General features: G+C 39.7%; 1 protein-coding gene across 2 annotated transcripts in view; it reads left to right on the top strand.

The window, feature by feature from the left end:
- VCAN (versican) overlaps nt 1–17,134 on the top strand; it is a 132,634-nt gene that overhangs the window by 84,461 nt on the left and 31,039 nt on the right. The window contains exons 9-11 of one of the 2 annotated variants that reach the window (XM_006143483.3): nt 1–3,706; nt 7,906–8,019; nt 10,875–10,988. The exon at nt 1–3,706 is cut by the window's left edge and continues 16 nt beyond it. In XM_006143483.3, the coding sequence (XP_006143545.1) occupies nt 1–3,706; nt 7,906–8,019; nt 10,875–10,988 (3,934 nt within the window). The remainder of the gene's footprint in view (nt 3,707–7,905; nt 8,020–10,874; nt 10,989–17,134) is intronic. The other variant, XM_027769947.1, reaches the window with a different exon arrangement.

Genomic DNA, 17,134 nt, shown 5'->3' with positions numbered 1-17,134 from the left:
GTTACCACTGTTTCTTCATTTTCATTACTTTTAAAGTCTGAAATTCAATCCAGAAAAGAAGTAGCTGGCACTTTGACTCCCCGTGAAGAAACTACATTCCCCTTTGAGCCCACAAGACTAGTTTTGAGTACTGTAATGGACAAAGAAATGGATGAAATTACAAGCCAAACATCCAAGGAAAAATTGATTTCGGATATAACAGGAAAGCAAAGTCATGGGGCAGGAATAAAAGGCTTTTCTACAGAGTTTCCTTTGGAAGAAGATTTCAGTGGGGACTTCAGAGACTACTCAACAGTACCTCATCCCATAGCAAAACAAGAAGCACTGATGATGGCAGGCTCTGGGGATGCAGCATTTGGGACTAGCCAGATTTCACCGTCTGCAGTACCTACTTCAGATCACGACAGTCACACACATGACTTGGAAGGACCCAGTAGCACCGTGGTCAGCATTTCAGCCTTTCATTGGGAAGAGCTCCCAGGCTCAGCTGAGGGCTCTGGAGAGCCTATGGTCACTGTCAGCAGCTCTGTGGACCCAGTGCTTCCTAGTGCTGCAGGAATCTTTTCCCATACAGATTCCCCATTTATTGACCAAGGATTGGGAGAAGTGGGTGCTGTCAATGAAGTGGATCAAAGAGACACCATTTTACCTTCAGCAGAAGCCAATGGTACAGAAGCTCCAACAGAGAAAGGAGAAGTGCAAGTCAATGGCTCACTTTCAACAGATTTTTCCCAAACTATGGAGCCAGCCAAATTATGGTCCAGGCAAGAAGTAACCCCTGCGAAGCGAGGAATTGAAAGTCAAACAGTATCAGAGGAAAACATCCAAGAACAAAAGTCTTTTCAATTCTCCCAGAGCTCTCTTGCACCAGAACAAACAATTTTTGATTCCCCTGAATTCCAAACCACCAATTACTCTATACTAACAACAAGGAATGCTTACAGTACTGATACGGAAACAGAACAGGAAGGCATTTCTGTAGATAACATATCGGTTCCAGATACACATACAAAAGGCTTGGAATCATACATTTCTCTCCCTGAAGCTTCTGAAAAGTCACATTTTTTCTTAGCTACTACATTTGTAACTGAACCTATACCAACTAAAAGAGTAGTCACAGATTCATCAATCACAGAAGAAAGTATAAGACCCTTTTCCAAGGATATGAGACCAACCATCCAAGAGTCAGATACTGATCCCACATTCTCTGGACTGGGATCAGGAGAAGATTTGCCTACTCTACCTACATTGTCAGTGAATTTTACTGAAATGGAACAGATCGTTAGCACGTTGTATTCCCAGACTTCTCAAGAGGGAAGTTTAGAAACGAGCATATTGAGTGACACAATTGAAGATTATAAGAGAACAGATCATGTGGCAAATGAAGTTGAACCACTTATTTCCAAAACAGACAACATCTCCAAAGGCAATGAGGCCGCATCTAGCACAACCATGATAGAAATTCTAAGTGACGTTGGAGCAGAAGGTCCCACTGTAGTACCTCTCCCTTTCTTCTTAGACACCAAACATCCTCTAAATCAGACCCTCAAATGGGCAGAAGAAATTCCGACTAGAAGTCCACAAACTATAACCGAACAAGTCCTTAATGAGAATTCTGCAACAGCAGAAACTAAAGCAGAAACCTCTTCCACTGCTTTCCTGACTAGAACTTATGGTTTTGAAATGACCAAGGAATTTGTTACATCTACACCAAAATTATCTGACTTGTATGAACATTCTGGAGAGGGATCTGGAGAACCGGAGATGGTTGACTTCATCCACACCACTGGAACTACTCAGGCAGCGAGGCAAGGAAGCCCCACAGTTGCTTCTGATAGATCTGTGGAGAAACATCCTGAAGTGCCAAGTGCCGAAGCTGTTACTGCTGAGGGATTCCCAACGGTTTCAGTGGTGCTGCCTCTTCATTCAGAACAGAATGAAAGCTCTCCTGCCTTAACTAGCACACCATCAAGTACAATGTCATATGAAAGTCCCACAGAAGGAATTTCCCAAGATCATTTCCAGGGATTTGAGTATTCCACCTCAAAGCCTAACCGAAAAAAACCCTCTGAAAATTTTATCATAGATCTGGACAAAGAGGACAAGGATTTAATACTGACGATTACAGAGAGTACCATCCTTGAAATTCTACCCGAGTTGACATCAGATAAAAATACAATCATCGATATAGATCACACTAAGCCTGTATATGAAGACATCCTTGGAATGCAAACAGACATAGATCCAGAGATACTCTCGGGCCTGCATGGAAGTAATGAAGAAAATGCTCAAGTGCAAGAGAAGGATGAGACAGCTGCCAACTCTTCTTTAACTGAGGAAACATTTGAGGGCTCTGGTGACCCTCTCCTGGCTAGCTACACTCAGGCACCTCATAATGAATCCATGGCTTCTGAAAATGGAAGCCAACTGAATCACCTAGGCTTTAACTTCACAACTGAGATCCCTGTCTCAAGCACAGAAGCAGATTTAGATATTCTGCTTCCCACAGCAACATCCCTACCCATTCCTAGTAAGTCTGCCACAGTTAATTCAGAGGGTGAAGAACCAAAAATGGAAGCAAAATCCCTGGATGACATCTTTGAGTCGAGCACTCTGTCAGATGGACAAGCTATTGCAGACCAAAGTGAAATAATATCAACATTGAGCCATTTGGAAAGGACGCAGGAAAACTATGAAGAAAAAAAATATGTCAGTCCTTCTTTTCAGCCAGAATTCTCTTCAGGAGCAGAGGAGGCATTGCTAGGTCATACTCCGTACGTAAGTATTGGTAGTATCCCCCTTACGGCTCACAGTTTAACGGAAGCACCTAACGTGATGGAAGGCTCCGATCCCCCACATTACCCGGACACCACATTAGCAGTTTCAGCATTTGCAAAGTTGTCCTCTCAGACGTCGTCATCTCCACTCACCGTCTACTTAGGCAGTGGAGCCTCTGAACACACCGAGGTCCTGCAGCCGAACACTCTGCCAGGAACAGATGCTGCCTCACTGCGGATGCACTCAGAGGATTCTTACAAGGAAGTTCATGCAGACATTGAAGCAACTTTCACACCATCGATTGAAGAATATTTTCATATCACGGTGTCTTCATCCTTATCTCCTAACACAGAACTAGAACTTTCAGAAGATGAAAGTAAACCTATGTTATTAAAAGAAATAGAAGCTCCTCCTACAGAATTAATTACTGAGGAAGAAACTGAGATTCCCCAGAATTCCCTAAACAATCCCAATGGTCACTTCTCTGGAGAAACAGTCGAGGTGTTTCCCAGTGTCAGAGCACCAGAGGCTGGAACTGTTATCACAGCTGCCAGTGACATTCAGGTAGATGGTGCTACACAGTGGCCACATTCTACTCTTGCTTCTGTGACTTTCGGGGTTCAGGCAAGTGTGGGACCCCAGCCTCACCCAAAGACTTCAACGAGGTCCACCATTCCTTCTGCTCCGGAAATTAACCCTGAAACACAACCAGCTTTAATCAGAGGAAATGATTCCACAGTAGCAGCCTCAGGAGAGCAAGTATCAGCAAGAATTCTTGATTCCAATAATCAGGCAACAGTAAGCACTACAGAATTGAGTACTGAGCTTGCTACACCGTCATTGTCCCTTCTGGAAACTTCTAATGAAACCGCTTTCCTGATTGGCATTAATGAAGACTCAGTGGAAGGCACAGCGCTCTATTTACCAGGTAAGATACATGACATTGACAAATCTGTTTCCAAACCGGAAACAGTCTCTTGGTCCCAACATACATCTGTATGTAATTTTACTGATGTTAAATCAGTGGAGATTGTTATACTGTTCACATCACAGCAGGCCAGGCCATGGTATTGAGTCCATAATGCAATACAATTAAAAATAAGTCTAGATTATTGCCAAGTGTTATAGATATACTTTGCATTCTTCTATTTTTTTTGGAAATGGTGTGTGATTGCAACATGGAAAAAATGAAATTGTTAATGGTATAAAAATTTGATTTGTTTTTGGTTACAATCAAAGTATTACTTTCTCACATGTGCTATAGTTATGCATCTTAGTTTAAACATAGAAAAGAAGTTTGTTTGTTAAAACTGTCCAGTTGATGGGAACCGGAAACAGTCTCTTGGTCCCAACATACATCTGTATGTAATTTTACTGATGTTAAATCAGTGGAGATTGTTATACTGTTCACATCACAGCAGGCCAGGCCATGGTATTGAGTCCATAATGCAATACAATTAAAAATAAGTCTAGATTATTGCCAAGTGTTATAGATATACTTTGCATTCTTCTATTTTTTTTTGGAAATGATGTGTGATTGCAACATGGAAAAAATGAAATTGTTAATGGTATAAAAATTTGATTTGTTTTTGGTTACAATCAAAGTATTACTTTCTCACATGTGCTATAGTTATGCATCTTAGTTTAAACATAGAAAAGAAGTTTGTTTGTTAAAACTGTCCAGTTGATGGGTGCTTTTATGACAGTGTCAAAATCTCTGAGGCCATTAACATGTGAGAGTAGGGAATAGCTTTGATCATTATTTTGCAGTTTGTGTAATACCAATTATTCATATTTTTATGTAATTTCCTTGCTGCAGACAGTCTAACATAGAGCCTAGTCATACTGGGTATTGAATTCATTTAGATTTGTGTTCTTCCTGTTGAGAGATTTCTCTTTATTTACTGAATTTATACAAAGCATACTTGTTTTAGAGAGATTTTTCCATAGGGTGGGTGTACTCACCAGAGAGATAGAGAAAGTGAAAATCATCCCCTATGGGGGATGGCCACACTGCAATCCCTTCTCTCCATTCTCCTTTCAGGATTTTGGGAGTGCCCACACATACACCTGATATGAGTTTCAAGTCACCATCTCTGGGACTTGAATCTGGCCAGCCATGTGGGAGTCCAGTGCCTTAATCTCTATGCCACCTGCTGGTCCCTTGAAAGCATAAATTTGATACTGCTTCATATATACCATCTTACTCGATCTTCACGAAAAATTCATGAAAAACATATTATGAACCCTATGTTGAGGGTAGGACGTGGTGAGTCAGTGAAGTTCAGTAACTTGCCCACGGTCTCAGCCACACCAAGGCAAAAGTTGGTCAGCCTCACTCTGATGTCTGTGGCCCTTTTACTGCTCTTTGCCAATTGCTAATATAGTGTAAAAATAAGCCATTGATATTTAATACTGTGTAAACCAGAAATATCATAGTATTTACTTCGTAGAATTAATTTTCTTCTAAACTAGCTTGTGAATGTTGAGAAATCAATTTAAATAGTGTTTTCTCAGAACATTTCTATTTAAATAATGATGTCAGAGACATATACAAGTTGCCATTACCATCTAGCTGCAACCTAGAAAAAGAAAAACAGAATTGGTACTTTAAAGGTTGCATTGTTTGAAAATACGTTTTATTTTAATAGATATATTTTATGCCATGGCTACTATTAGAATTAGTCTTCTGATTATACCACTTTGTGTGTGTGTGTGTGTGTGCCACTGTTTCACTGATGTGCTCCAGAAAGAGTAGTCAGAAATGCATTTTTAAATGAATGACTTGAAGTCTTTTATGAATAAAAGTGATCAAAGGTGGTTGACATTGGATTTTTTGTTGTTGTCACTCTATATTTAATCTGTAAATGATAAATTAGTAATCTGGCCAATATCTATGGTTTTGTAATTGAGTTGATATACACATCGGATTGTTGACAATATGATACAGAAACAATTGGTAATAACTATATACGTAGCATTGTTTGACAAGCAAGTGAAAAATATCTGTCAGAGCCCACATGTACCAAGAATTGGAGATGTGTTTTCATCATAAAACAAACGGTCACTTTAGCTTAATTCAGTAAACAGTAGCTCATAGGGGGTCGCCTGCTCTGTCTATTACAGATTCAGTTTTATGAGGTTGATACAAACTGGTTAGGGAAAAATAAAATTCATGAAAATAAAACTTTTCTCTGCATAGGAACTACTTCAAGCTCATGAAAAGACCCACTTTCTCACCAAGTCCTTGTGTCATGGTCTCGGCGTGGCGTCTGGTGTCTGCGGTGGGAATAACACAGTAGTTGACATCTATGTGGCGTGTCGCGGTCTTACAGCGCACTTTCACATTAGTGTCACGTTGGTTCTGCACAGAGGACATGTAGATTTGTGGCTGGCAGCAGTCTTGGCAACTGGGCGGTATACCAGAGGTCTACAAAAAGTTCATGGAAAATGCATATTATGAAAAACTGTGCATGGATTTCAGGATTGTATCAAGTAAAATGTGTTTTTTAATGTCCATTTTTCCATGAACTTTTTGAAATTCCCTCCTACTTTCCTTGGCAGAAAGTATTTGACACTGCTAGAGAAATTGTAATATCTTTAGATCTAGACAGAAAAAAATCCTTTAGAAAAATTGAGGTAGTTTTTGGAAAACCTAAATTTAATGTGAAACCCAAACATGGAAATGTGTATCCTTCAAATTTTCCTAACCATCCAGTATTTACTTAACACTCAGAAAGTTTGAGTTTGAGTTTCCTGTGTGGGAAAGGCTCAGTGACCTTCTGTAGTAGTATCTTGTTTATCCTAATGGTCCTTAAGTGAATGTTTTAAAAGAAGTTAGACAACTTCTCATGTGGGATTAGTTCAGGATTTCAGTACTTAACATTCTTGAAAATATAGTTTTATTCCACCTATAATTTATTTTATTTCAATCATTTTGTGAAACTTTCAACTCATTTAGATTCTTTTTTCGTAAGAGACATTTTTTTTCCTATAGGGCACGTGTGCGTGTCAGAGACACAGAGAAAGAGAAAAATCACCCCCCTTGGGGAGTGGCTATGTCACAATCCCTTCTCCTCCATTCTCCTCCTAGGATTTTGGTGTGCACACACATGCACCCAGTGTGTTTCAAGCTTCCGGGTCCAGGCCTCGAACGATGGTTGGCCATGTTGGAGTCCAGTGCCTTAACCATTATGCCACCTGCTGGCCCCTCTCATTTGGATTCTTAAACATTTTGAAACTTAGGCAGTTCTGAAAATATATTCATGAATAAACACAAACTTTCAATGAAAGTATACTGATTCATGCAGTATTACAAATCAAAATATATACTTCAAATAGGGTAGAACTATTTGCATTTAGAAAATGTATTTTAAACTGTTCTCATGAATTTATATCTTTGTCCTTTACATTTATTTCCTAGCCATGATGGTTTTATTCTCATTTTTATTAAAAAATTGTGATACAAATTTGGGGGTTCCTGTTAGGTGAGGTTTTTTTATATTGGGTTTGTTTTTACACAGTAGAGTTTAATCCGTGTGTTGCTTTTCTTCAAGTATAGTTTAAAGGAGTACATTTGGAACGTGTTTTTGGAAAAAGCATATTAATGTAGCAGAAGAGACTTCAGTGCACACTTTCGAAGAAAAACAGTTTCTGAGCATTAAGTGGTAAAAGGCAATAATAATTCAAATGATGGTAACAAGCCAATCTGCTAAAAAGAATGCATGTCTGTGTACCCAGCCATTTCACATGAACTAACCCCATTTAAAAGAATACATTTTTCATTCACTGTGCACATACGTGTAATCATTTTGGACTAAAATCAATTGCCATTATCATGCCAACTAAATCTGCAGTAGAATATATTAGTTGCCAGATATGGTACCAAAAGTTCTAAAAATAATCACGATCGAGTCCCAGAAATCCATAGATGCAATTTGTAACAATTAGTTATAATGTCAAGAAACACTCCAGAAATTACAGTTAATATTAATTTTTATCTGTAATATCTCTAAGTTGCTATGGTAAAGCTTAAATTATGGTAGCAATCAGTAGCATTTTGTGTTAAATACATCGAAGCTTTAGAGATGAGCCTAACTACTTTTCTTGCTTTCCTGAACATGGTAGGACCCGATCGTTGCAAAATGAACCCGTGCCTTAACGGAGGCACCTGTTATCCTACCGAAACCTCCTATGTATGCACCTGTGTGCCGGGGTACAGCGGAGACCAGTGTGAACTTGGTAAGATGTTCTTGACTGAAAGAACAAAGTTGTTTCCCAGAAGATAGACTGAGGGAGAACTTACTTTGTTGAATCAATGGAAGATGTCAGAGAAACCCATGTGTGGAGGGATTATATATTAAATAATACGATTAAAATTTGAGAGTAGCTTAATTAGGTTCTGGGAAATGGAGGTGGGGTGCTTACTCAATTCTGTTAGCAGGTCCAAGACTCAGTGAGGCTTACTGAGGTCAGCTGCTAAGTCTTTTGGGGGTTTTTACAGGTAGGCTTTACAAATGTAAAGATGAATATGAATTAAAAAAATAAGTTTATCTCCAGCCCTGCATAGCAATAAATAATCCATTTAAGTACATAAAGTTTGTTTTCTTTTTTTTTAGAAAGCTGTATTTTAAAATCAGGGGGGAAAACTAGGGAGTTTAGTTCTTAGGTTTGGAGATAACTGGTTCTTCTGTCATGAAATGAGAAAGACCATTCTCTGTCCTAGCAACCAGCCTAACCCATCTCTACCCCAAGAAATTGTACCATCGCCGTCTGCCTCTTCTCATTTGGGCTCCAGAGAATATAATCAAATATTTTCAACTATATTAGTTAACGTTTCTTTTACTTTCATATTCCTATTTAGTTTTTTTTTTCTTTTGAAAACAACCAAGTCCTTAGATTTGATTTGACTAAATACATTTTTTTCCTCACCTGTGAGGACAAAAAAAACATGGGATGTATCATCCAGGTGCTCCTACAGAGGTACCATGAGGATTTGCTTAAATGATTGATTAAGGAAAGCCCAGTAAAACTTATATTGCCAAAAATATTCCGATAAAATTCCAAGATTTATATTAAAAGAAGGCTTGTCTTAAAAAGTCTATAGACGTAGTGAGCTCTATGTGTGTGTTAATTTTGGGGGTATAGAGATGCAGTAGATAATATTTTAGAAATAATTACATCTTTTGTTTTCATTTGTGTTTTTTTTTTTTTTTTTTTTTTTTTTTTTTTTTTTTTTTTTTTTTTTTGTTTTGTTTGTAGAGAAAGATTTTTGCTATAGGGTGCATGTGTTCACCAGAGAAAAAGAGAGAGAGAGAGAGACAGAAAGATAGAAAGCCAGAAATCATCCCCCAGGGATGACCATGCCACAATCTCTTCTCCTATATGCTCATCCTGGGATCTTGGACACACACACACACACACACACACACACTCGTTTGATTTTTGAAGCCACCAGGTCTGGGACTCAAACTGCAGATGACCACATGGAAGTCCAGCAACATGACCACCATGCCATCTGCTGGTCCTCCAATAATTACATCTTAAATTTAAAATTTACGTGATTAGAAGCATCTAACTTGTCTCCCATTCTATTTTATATTAAAATCAGTTGAAATAATTTAATGAGTTTAATATATAAATGAATCCCATAGAACAGTGACTTGCACTTAGTAAGCACCAAAAACATGCTTAGTGTTATTTCTACATATCATCATTATGAAGACCATTTCTTTAAGTAAAAATACATTATATGACTATTGGAAATTTAACTCCTTTGTGCAATCTTTTTTTAAAAAATATTCTCTTCATTTAATATAAATATTGTTTAAAATTTTGGTGGAATTGCAAAATGCTATGAGAATAAAGTCATTGATTTCATCTGGGAGAGCAGGAGGGCTGCATTGGAGACAACCAATCTGGGGAGGGTTTTGATAGGTGATGAAGGGAGACGATGCAACAAGCGAAAGCACAGAGTCCACGAAGTACTGAATGCGTGTGAGTGACTGCAAGTATTCGGGTGTTAATAGCAGGGTGGCTGGAGAGAGAATACTGTTGGGAGAGAATGGCAGGAAGCCGTCAAGTCTAAAAGATCCAGATAGGTGTGGAAGGTCCTGAACGCACTTCACGTCAAACACCAGCCCAGTGGGTCTGACATTTTACCATGCACCAGAGTCAGAGTCAGTGGTGTGGGGCTGAGGGGTTTGATAAGACAAAGGATGTTGTTCCCAACCAGATTATCTGATTCTGTGGGTTTCCATTAGGACTGAGAACACACATTTCTTTCTCTCTTTTTTTTTAAATTAAGGGTTGTTTTTTTGTTTTCCCCCCATAGGGTACATGTGCTTGCCAGAGAGAGAAGCAGAGAGAGGGAAAGTGAGCAATAAGTTCCTCGCACCCAGAGGGGACAGCCACACCTCAGTCCTTCTCCTCTTGGGATTTTGAGCACGCATGTGCACACACCAGCTGTGATTTCTAAGCCTCAGGGCCTGAGACTCGAACCACAATCTAGCATGTGGGAGTCTAACACCTTAACCACCATGCCAAATGCTGACACTGAGAACATGCTTTTCTAACATTCTTACCACTTCCCTGGGCACCTGGGATTCATGGAGTCTCAGAAGCATGACTGTGACTAGGAAAGATAACAGTGGAGTGAAGAATATAATAGAAAGGAAAGGTCCAGAGGCAGTGGGGGCAGTGAGATACTTTCAGCATCCAACACGTGAGGTGATCAGCACAAGCCAGGATTGGAGGTAGGGAGGCTAGCAGGATCCTTTATCTATTTTAGGGCTCGTGTGATTCATCTAATAGAATGGGGACAATGAAATTTTCAGAGTTGCTAGATTTAGCAGGTAACAATACAGGATAGCCAGTTAAATTTTCATTTCAGGTTTAAAAAAAAAAAGTAATAATGTTTTACTATGTTTGCTCTGAATATAGCAAAGAGCATACTTATGCTAAATCATTGCACTTTTTAAAAATCTGAAATGCAAATTGAATTGGCCATTCATTATCTCATCTGGCAATCTCCCACTAAATAAATTATTTGACTATTTTTGAAAATATTTCTGTGGGCTTTTCCAATTTTATTTCAGATTTTGATGAATGTCATTCTAATCCCTGTCGGAATGGAGCCACGTGTGTTGATGGTTTTAATACATTCAGGTGCCTCTGCCTTCCAAGCTATGTTGGTGCACTTTGTGAACAAGGTAAGAGCTATCGCGACATTTGTATAATGAACATTTTTGATGTTTTTAGCATTTTTTGATTTACTGCATACTTTCCCTTACAGAGGAAGCTCACAAGTTACCGAAATACATTACATTTATTTATGCATGAATGGCTGAGTGTGTCAGAACCAAGTGTTGACTTGATCGTGGTTATTTTGCTAATAGACCAGAATTGCAGACAGGCACACTGAACTGAATTTAAGGCCAGCTATCTAACCAAAGGAATACTGTTGTGTGTATTCTTCCTGAGCACAAATTGGGCATTGACCTTAATGTGGCTTGTGTAATGAGGACTATTGAATTAAATGTTAGTTGCCTTTATTTTTCTCCTTAAATGTTTGAGAGTCGATGGACTTATTTTGCATAGTCAATCACATCTGGACAATAAGTTAATGTAGCTGTCAGAATACATTAGCTTTGGCTTGGCATGTTCTACATAAAAGATATTATGAATGTGCTCACCAGGAAATTTTCCTACTAAAGAAGCATCTACTTTTTCTGAATGAAAGAAAGGCCTATGTTCATGATGGGTTGAATCTCATGATCCCTGTAATTTGCATTTTATGGCCAACCTGAGAGAGTATTTAGGTGGTTAATGGCAACATTTCTTAGTCCATCAATCAGAAATGGATTGCGTGCTCAGCACACTGTGCTCTGGAATGTCGATTTCCTTTACTTCAAGGCATACAGTGGTTTGGCTTTGATAAAAATGCTCAGTGCCAAACTTCCATTCCACCAAACAAAATGAAAATGTATTCGACACTCAGACACATTGGTCTGGCCCCACGTTCTGCTTTGTGGTGTTAATCAGGATGTCAATACCACTAAGGCACATCCAAAGGAGCATGTACTGAATTGCCATTGCGAGGGCTGAGTGATGACTACGTTTTTAGGCGATTTTCCCCCCTTGTTTATTTGTATAGGGTGAGTCTGTTTCAAAATTTTAAATATGAAAATAGACCAAGCAAGTTCCTCTTCTTAAATGAAAAAAGTAAGAAAGATGGGTACTTAAGTCACTCAAGTATGCTAAAATAATTGGTGGACGAGCTGCGATAGTGTATGCGTTTAAGAGGCTGGGCCCTTCAGGCTGGGACCACAAGGGAGGCCCTGGTTTGATTCCAGTTCAAACTAACGGCCAAGTGCAGTGGTTAGTGCTCTAATCTCAGCTGCTCGTGGAGGCTGAAGCATGAGGATTGGAAACTCAAGCCTGGACTGAGCAACAAAGCAAGGGTCTTTAAAAATGATCTGACTTGCAGTCCCAGCTGGGAGGCTGAGGCAGGAGAATCACAATTCGGCAAGACACTGCCTTTAAAATGAACAGATTAAATAAGAGATTCTGACTTTCTGACTTCCCTGAGGTACAAGTGCAAGGAGCAGTACAATATTCATTTGCTCAAGGGTTTATTGAGCACTTAACTGTTTCCAAGGTACTGTTCTGGGTCCTGGAGAATGAGCTCCAAACAAAAGGAAGCCCCCATTGGACCTTGGTGATTTTCCATAACTGTTGACAGAGAATATAAAGAGATACTATTTGTTTAATGCTTTGTATGACACCAAATGTTACCAAGTGCATTGTTTCGATTGGTCAACTCAGCATGTCCATGCTCTAACTGAGGCTCAGGGAGGAAAAGCGATGCTTTCTTTTTCTTTTTCTTTTTTTTTTTTTAAGAATTATTTTATTTTAATTATGCATTCATTTGTTTTAACTTGACCACACACACACACACACACACACACACACACAGAGAGAGAGAGAGAGAGAGAAAGTGAGAAAGCAAGCCGCCAGGTCCAGTACTCAAACCGTGGTCAGTCGTGTGGGAGTGTCCAGCACCTTGACCACCACACCACTTGCTGGTTCCCAGGAAAATGATGCTTTCCAGTCACATAGCTAGTGAGTTACGGGATGGGAAGAGTGACGCTAAACAGCCCCTTTTTCTTGCTATCTTCACACTTCTACAGTAATTCTCAAAGATAAAACTTTCATTGTATGTGTATCTGTTGGATTGTGTTGTGACAGATTCTTGGAAGGAACTTTGGAGCCTGTTACCTCTTGCCTCTCTCTAAAAAATAATATTGAAAAGGAGAAGTTTTCACTTGTTTCTTTCATTTCTGGTGCCACCTAACTTTCAGGTACATTCTAACAATGGTTCATCTTCAAGGAAGTTTGACTTTCATCCACTTTTTTTGTTGAAAAACATCTCACCCAGTCTGTTTACGCAGTGCAGCTGTGCTCCTGTGATTTATTGCCAGGGTCCTGGGAGATTTTTGTTTTTTCTCCTCTTCTCAGGTTGTTTAAGAGCAAATGTTCTCTTCATTAACAGAGCATTATTGTCTGCACAGTTTTCTCTCCCAAGGTCAGCAATGACTATCGGTGTTTCTTCAGCTGTCCTTTCCTGTGTTCTGCAGTAATAACTTCCCAAGTGTCAGTAACTCTGAAATAGGGCACACCGTTTTGGTGGAATGACAATAGAAATAACATCTAGAAGAGACTTGGGACATTGAAGAGACAGTCCCGCACGCAGACTGCCCCAGGCGAGGTCAACTCTGCAGCCTGCCTGTGAGAAGCACTGCATGCTGATGTCTTTAGGCTTGACAGCTGTACACATGTCCGAGGCATTGAAAATACTACCTGTCGGTCATAAAGAGAACAGATGTTTAATGAAATTGTTTAAGTTGGTTTCAGCCTCTGTGGGCCTGAGCAGGAGTTGTGCATGCTACCAGCCTGGGACTTTGTGTTGTAACTTGTACATTACAAGGTCTGAAATCATGTCTTTTCAAATGCTGAACCAGTTTTAAGAAACTTTTTTGCATCCAAAGAGTTGGCGTCTAGTAAACAAATTGAGTAGCCAGCCAGGTGGTGCAGCAGTTAAGGCAGCTGGATCCCACATGGCCAAACTACACAATGAGAGTCCTAGTCCAGCAGGTTATAAAACACTCTGGGATGGGACCAGGGAATGGAGTAGCGGTTATGTCACTGGACTCTCACATAGTTGACCACAGTTTGAGTCCCAGACCTGGTGGCTTAAAACTCATACCTGGCATGTGTGTGTGTGTGTGTGCCCAAAATCCCAAGAGGAGAGGGGAGGAGAAGGGATTGTGGTGTGGCCATACTCCCTGCGGGGTGATTCTTGCTGTCTCTCTGGCAAATGCACATATCCTATAGCAAAAATCTCTCTAAAATAAAAAAGAAAGAAAGAAAAAAACATGCTGGTCACATGGCATGTGTATCCAAAATCCCAAGAGGAGAATGGAAGATAAGAAACTATGATGTGGTCATCCCCTTCAGGAGGTGCTTTTTCACTTTCCAAAAAAATAAAAGAAAAAAACATGCTTGTCACATGTGCATGTGTATCCAAAATCCCAAGAGGAGAATGGAAGATAAACTACGATGTGGTCATCCCCTTCAGGAGGTGCTTTTTCACTTTCCCCCTCTCTCTGTGTGTGTCTCTGTCTCCAAAGAGTTCACAGATCCTATAGATAAATAGATACATAAATAAATCTGCACATAAGGTTGGAAAAACAAATAGGCCATCTCTTATCAGAATAGTGTCCTGAAGGACACTGCTTGACCTGTAATCTACATTACATTCTCATGTTTGTAGAATTCATGAATAAGAAATATTAGGTGAATCAGTGTAGTTATTTGACTTTTTTCCTTTAACATAAAAAAACTACTCTTTAGTGAACCAATAGATCACATAGTGGTTAAAGTGTTGAATTCCCACATAGCCGACTGCTGTTCGAGTCCTAGACTCAGAGCCTTGAAAATCACACCAGGCACACGTGCATGTGTGCCTCAAATCCCAAGAGGATAATGGAGGCGAAGGGATTGTGGTGTGGTCATCCCTCCTGCACAGTGATTTCTCCCTTTCCCTTCTACTCTGTCTCTCTGGCAAGTGTACACGCCCTATGGGAAAATCTTCAGCAAACCAATCTGCTCTCTAGTGCTATTTGCACATGTATTTCTAATAACCAGGAAGCTATGGTTTAAATAGTACTTTTTTTTTTCATTGTTGCCCGAGGACATGTGTGTTTGTCAGAGAGAGACAGAAAGGGGAAAAAGAGAAAGAACCAACATTTACCGATGGAGAGTGGTCATGCTGTCATCCCTTCTCCTCCATTTCTCCATCCTTTCAGGATCTGGGGCACACATATACACGTGCTCGGTGTGCTTTTCAAGCTATAGGGAATGAGATTCAAACTGCAGTTGGCCACATGGGATCTGGCTTCCCATAACCACCAGGCTATGGGGCAGACACAAGCTTGGTTTTAGAAACTATCCTTTTTATTTTGAGGGCCCGTGTTCTGATAAGAATATGTGCACCTGCCAACCAAGAAAGGCACTGTAGCAATGGCATGGTTGTACGTCTAAATTTTGTGATCATTTGAATTTTCTTGCTTACGAGGAAAAAATACATAATGAAAGCCTATTCTAATGATAAAAGACAAAAAACTAAAATCATTGAGTTAACAGATGCGAAAGATGAATGTAGAAAATAATTTTTTCCCCCGATACATTATTCAAGAAGTTAGGATCGTCTAGAATTTTAAGCTGGATGTCTGAAATAAATGGTCATTTCCACGCTAAGGAAAGGTGTGCTATTACAATAGCACATTATTGACCTTGGCAGGGAGAGTGCTCTAAACATTTTCCCAATTCTCCCCCCCCCCAAACTAACCCCCTCATAGATGAAGATTTCCTTCATCTCCACTCCTCCCATCTCACTTCTCAATTCTCCCGAATGAACTTTCCAAAGGCAAATGACTATATTCGTAGAGCCCAAATGTGCTTTATTTGGGGCCAGAGAGTGCTACTTCTACACCGAATCATCTAGCTGCAGCTTGAGTCCTTTCCTATGAGATTTGGTAGTCTCCAAACAACACTTTAATAAAACTCAAAACTTCCAGCACACATTATTCAAAACAATTAGTCAGCCGGCTGTAACTAAACAACAGGCCTGATAGACTAAACTGAAAAAAGCCTGCGCTCAGAGATAAGCTGCATCTGTTGTATGAGAATGGTCTAAATCACTGAAGCCAGGGGGGAAAAAATCTCTCGCAGTGCATACTTTCCCACAATTAGAGAAAGATGAGTGAAAGTAGAGTCAGGAGATGATTTGAGTTTTCACTTGGCCACCAGGTCTGACTTATAAAACAAGCACAAACTTCATGCAGCATGGTCGTGGTTTTTTTGTTTTTTGGTTTTTTTTGTTTTTTTGTTTTTGTTTTTGTTTTTGTTTTTATGGCTCAGTAAAATTAGAGAAGGGAGCATGCTTACTAAATAATCTAAAAGGCTGGCCTGTCGTTTTATAAATGTTGTAGTTTTGTTCATTTTGACGTGCAATTACTTCAATGTACTTGTGAGAGAGATTTTGTGAACATCAAAATTACTTGCATGGATTCTTATTCAACGCATGTATACTAAGTCCACCCGTGGGGACGTGAGTCTAAGGGAAGATTGCCAATGAGAATACAGTGCGATGGCCAAGATTATTTTCTTACAAAGACACATAAAAACCGTCAATCTAGAAAGTGGAACTGAAAATTACTGCCGGTATAAAAGTTAGATATTTTTGAAAAAGTGTTTTATCCCACTGGAATACTTGCTATGGTGTGCTTGTTGGAGAGAGAAATACACAGGCACCCACACATGCGTACACTCACATATGTACATGCCTTAATGGGATGAGCGTAAATTAACTTAGGTTGTTTCACTTTGAATGGACTAAAAAATCCTGGTGCATTTGACTAGGAGTCACCTATGTCCTCTCTTTGAGGGGAAGAAGACGTAGTTGTCCCTCTATCCCAGAAGCTGCCCACTCCTGAGGATTTCGTATTTTTTTTTCCTCTTTGTAAGTCCTTCTGGACAAGAATCTGTAGTTTCCCAGATAGCTCTCTGAGAAGTGGGCAAGTACTACTTCCACAGCCTTTGAAGGCGTTATGCAAATAGAGCACTCTCTAATCTATCTGGGAATGCTTATCACTGGAATGATTCTCCTAGAGAAAAGTTAGATGGGTAAAGAATTAGTCCCAGTGGCTTCCCAAGGAAGTCAGCAGATGCTGACTGCAGCCTAAGAGATACAGACTGGCCCCCTTCCAGTTTCCTTCCCCGCTGAAACTGACTT

Source organism: Tupaia chinensis, unplaced genomic scaffold (assembly GCF_000334495.1).
Source record: "Tupaia chinensis unplaced genomic scaffold, TupChi_1.0 Scaffold000099_1, whole genome shotgun sequence".
Classification (NCBI taxonomy): domain Eukaryota; kingdom Metazoa; phylum Chordata; class Mammalia; order Scandentia; family Tupaiidae; genus Tupaia; species Tupaia belangeri.
This window is presented reverse-complemented; position numbering and strand designations above follow the sequence as displayed.